Source organism: Austrofundulus limnaeus, unplaced genomic scaffold (assembly GCF_001266775.1).
Source record: "Austrofundulus limnaeus strain Quisiro unplaced genomic scaffold, Austrofundulus_limnaeus-1.0 Scaffold354, whole genome shotgun sequence".
In the NCBI taxonomy this organism is placed as follows: domain Eukaryota; kingdom Metazoa; phylum Chordata; class Actinopteri; order Cyprinodontiformes; family Rivulidae; genus Austrofundulus; species Austrofundulus limnaeus.
In genome coordinates, this window is record NW_013952756.1 from 378469 (window position 1) to 382626 (window position 4158).

At 43.4% G+C, this 4158-nt stretch overlaps 1 protein-coding gene across 3 annotated transcripts in view; it reads right to left on the reverse strand.

Moving 5' to 3' along the window:
- The window catches only part of scube3 (signal peptide, CUB domain, EGF-like 3), a 136707-nt gene that overhangs the window by 2532 nt on the left and 130017 nt on the right, over positions 1-4158 (reverse strand). For 2 of the 3 annotated variants that reach the window (XM_014023024.1, XM_014023022.1), the window contains 7 exons: positions 3157-3318; positions 2837-3040; positions 2592-2753; positions 2338-2505; positions 2081-2242; positions 1794-1991; positions 1552-1704 (listed from right to left, as the gene is read on the reverse strand). In XM_014023024.1, coding sequence (XP_013878478.1) covers positions 1552-1704; positions 1794-1991; positions 2081-2242; positions 2338-2505; positions 2592-2753; positions 2837-3040; positions 3157-3318 — 1209 coding nt within the window. The remainder of the gene's footprint in view (positions 1-1551; positions 1705-1793; positions 1992-2080; positions 2243-2337; positions 2506-2591; positions 2754-2836; positions 3041-3156; positions 3319-4158) is intronic. The other variant, XM_014023023.1, reaches the window with a different exon arrangement.

Consider the following 4158-nt stretch of genomic DNA (forward strand, 5'->3'; position numbering starts at 1 on the left):
ATATATAACAGAAATGATATGATATTCCAGTCAGAAGTGTCCAGCCTGCTATAGCTAACTGCTGCTGTCTGTACTTGAAAATTATCAAGTTATATTTGTGCCAAATATTACATGTACATTGAGACCGATGTGAACAAACAATTATGTCTCCTGAATTAGATTTAGAGTAAATCATCCCTTGAGCTGTTACAGTGCATACGGCAAGACATTTTAACATTTAATCAAATGACACCTCAAGCTAATTATTATTGTAAATACAGTATCAATTATAACATTTCTCTAAATCACAGTAACATTTTCAGAATTGAACTGAAAACTATCCATAACCACATTATTACTAGTCTAGAATTACAATTTCATTAGTAAAAGAACAAGAACTAAAATGTCTGAAAAAATCTCCAAAAGCTGAGCACACAGGAGATACTGAGAGAGCTGAGGGTGCACAAGACACAATAATGTTTGCTTAGATTAATATGAACCTTTATCTCACCGCTCATTCAGCTATGTGGCAGAAATCCATACTGTGATTAAACAAAGAGCTGTTTACAACAGGTAACATGTTTATTGTTTATAGTCTTTCCAGAGAATCCCACTTTAAAAGATTTAAAGTATCATTTAAAAGGACAAATGCGAACTTTTGAAACTTCCGCTAAACAAGAATCCTAATTCCACTAACACTAAATAGATTAAAAAGTAGGGGAAGCTAATGCTAAGCGCTAGGTCAACTGTCAGCCTGTGTCACACATCTTTCATCTGTTTCCAGTTGAAGTTTTCTATTGGTTTAATTTGAAGGGAAGTGGGATCATTCGTGGCAAATTGGCCAATCCGAACCAGGGTTACAGCTCTGTCTAACGTAACACTTCCAGTTTAACCCTTTCAGAATAAACACATTTATCAGATCATTTTCCATTTTTATAAATACTGTTTGAAGTTAATCAAACAACAAGTAGCAAATACTTTCTCCACCATATTTTACAGTCAGTTTTTTTAAAATTATTTAAATATTGTTAACTGTTGTTTTATTTATTTTTGATGCTCTTAGCAGCTAAAGATGCTACATGCTACACATGGTGCCTGACACGCCCAACAATGCTTGTAAGAGGGGATAAGTTTTAATTAATTTGGGATAAATGGAATAATAACAGAAGTTTCACACTTGTGATCTTTTAGCAGAAAATTAGCAGAAGCTAATCGGTCTTATAACGATTTCTAAAGTTAGCAAAAAAAGCAAATCTGCTAAATGAGAATGAATAAGCAGATTAGTGGAACTGTGCCCACCACTGGATACTAATGTTACCAAACTTCATTTTTCAGTTTAAATAAACAGAAACAATCCACAGCAAAGGCACTGTTATCTAATGAGACACTCATCTGATCTGTTTGTTGTTTTAATTTCAGATAGCTCCTTTTATCGAGCCATCAGAGTGTTAGTTATTTTTGAGATTAAAATATGTCCTCTTTGTGTGTAAAAGGAGTCCCAACATGTTGCTGGTAGTGTCCAATCATTTTCAGCGGTAAATGTCTGCTATGATGGATGATGATGCTACAAACCATCGTAGGTAACATAAGGGATCTGGAAGCCTCTGGCGCTGTTGGCCTCGTTGGACTTGAAGTTAATCCACAGACGTCTGGAGCGAGCTGTGAAGGCGATGGGCCGCTCGTACGTCTGACAGGTCTCGTACGTGGTGATGGATGTAGCTGACCCTTCCGCAAACACATTAAAATAAAGAACACTGATCAGATATTTGTTTTCTCGATAAACTAAAGTCTGGCACCAAAGGGAGAGAACTCACAGTTCTTCCTCATCACCAGCACATCTCCACACTCATCCTCTGAAGGCAGGAATATCTCAGGCACCACAATCAGGATCTTGCGCTTGCTGGGAGGGTTGATGTTCCAAATGCACTCCACGTTAGCGGGATAATTACCGGGATAGTTAGGCGACTCAATGTAGCCCATTAACTCTCCCATCTCACCGCCACATTGCCTGTCTAGACAAACAGAAACAAGCCGAATGAGACCAGAGCTCAAGTTAGTGATAAAATCCCGCCAAAACAAAACAGTAAATCGTCTCACTCACTTTTGCACTGTGACACACTTGTGGCACCGTCAAAATCAGTGGTGGTGTTTCCCGGACAGGAGATGCAGTAGTTCTGTCTGAACTCTGTCTGATAGGTCCCCACGGGGCAGCGGATACACCGGTGCACTGTCGTGTTGTAGTAATGGCCTGGAGAACACTGAACTGCAGGGTAGAAAACAGAAACACTAAAGTAAAGGTCACTTTTTCTGTGTTATTATTTTTGTTTTCCTGGACGTATAAAACAAAAACAAGCTGACCTTTGACTTCACAGTCATGGAAGGAGCTGGCACCTTCCCGCTTGGTGCTCAGTCCTCCGCCGCAGGGGAAGCAGAGCGTCCGTCCCAGATCGGGCTGGTAGGTTCCCTGAGGGCAYGGCTGGCAGGGTTTGAAGCCGTCGCTTGAAAAGTACCCGGTTGGRCACTGGCCTTGGATTGGWTTAGACGACCACAGRCTTGTTAMGRACAGCAGTCCTTTRTTAACCCAAAGGCTTTGAAACTTCAAACTGAACTACCTGCACAGGAAGAGATGTTTCGTGCCCCTACAGGCCCATGGCCATCACTCCCAGGGCAGAGGTCACAGGCCAGCTGACCCTCTTTCTCCTGGAAAGTCCCAGGTGGACACTGGACACAGTGCTCCTGTCCCCCGTGGTAGTACGACCCTGRCAAACATTTAACTGAGAGAATATCCAGCTACWGTTAGAGATGGGCAGATGCTTTGCCRGTTAACTACAAGAGGTTTCAGGCTTTCTGGTCWTACCGCATCCAGCACTGGTCCTCTCAGAACCCGGGGCACAGTGGCCCTGATTGAGGGCAGCCTGAGGAAGCTTTTGAGCCACCTCATACTCCAAACCAGCAACTCGGATGAGGAAGCGCTCCTGGTTGATGGACTTCTTCAGAGATTTGATGTATGTTTTTACCTGCCTCTCCATTCGCTGTCGCAGGCAGCTGAGGTTACAACTTCCTGGTCAACGAAGAAGAACAAGAATTGTCAAAACRATWGTGACTTTGACCACWGGTGAAATGTGCTGACTGGACCCCAAAGTGACAGAAAGCTCAACAGGAAGTGAGATGYCTGACCTGTGGTGTCTCCAGGTTTGACCTCAGCTTCCAGCTCCAAAGTGATGCGTGTCACCTCTTTGTTCGAAGGGTTGCGGGTGTGTCGCCCTTTCGCTTTCTTAGACGAGTCACACGTCAGGTTAACAAATGTTACCTGGCAGTTGCTGCACAGCTGACCCCCCCCTGCAGACACAAACAAACACATTTAAGCCCCGCCTCCATTGTCCAGCCTCACTCTGTTTGGTTCACGTCTGTTCGGTGCTGTTCAGGTGTGTGCGTCTCCATGTCAGCGTGACTCTGTGGGAAGATCTTCAGCAAAACAAAAAACRTGTAACTGTGGGCGGTCAGTTTGTCCGAAACCACCAGGATATCTGCTGAATTCTGATGCTTCGTCCAGCTCAAGCTGTATRAATTCAACTATTTCCCCTCTCTCCAGGAAGAGTTTGCAGGAGGAGTTTGAAAGTTCTGCCTCGATTCAGCGTACGCGCGTAATACTTGGTTCTACTTGCTTGGAACCACCTCAGAGGAGGTTCTGAATGTGTGCTTGGAACCAGAAATGATATATATATGACCGAGGAGAACTGTATACAGGAACGCCCGTGAAGAGGGGGCTTTTGATAAATAGTTGCTGCATGGTGGAACGGTTTTTCTGTGTGGAGTTTACACAGTTCAAACACACGTTTAGATTAACTGATGATTCTAAATTGTCACTGTGTCTATGATGTGGGGACCATTTTTTTGCATACACACCTAATTGTGTGGACTGACTTGTACTTATGGAGACCTAAACCTAGTCCACATGGGGTAAAATTCTGTTGGTGGGTCAGGGGTTGGGTTTAGGGTCAGGTTATACCTGTGAGGTTAGGCTTAGGGGGGCATCAGGATTAGGCTATAGAAATTAATGCAAGTCAATGCAATGTCCCTATAGAGATAGCTGTACCAAGTGTGTGTGTGTGTGTGTGTGTGTGTGTGTGTGTGTGTGTGTGTGTGTGTGTGTGTGTGTGTGTGTGTGTGTGTGATGAA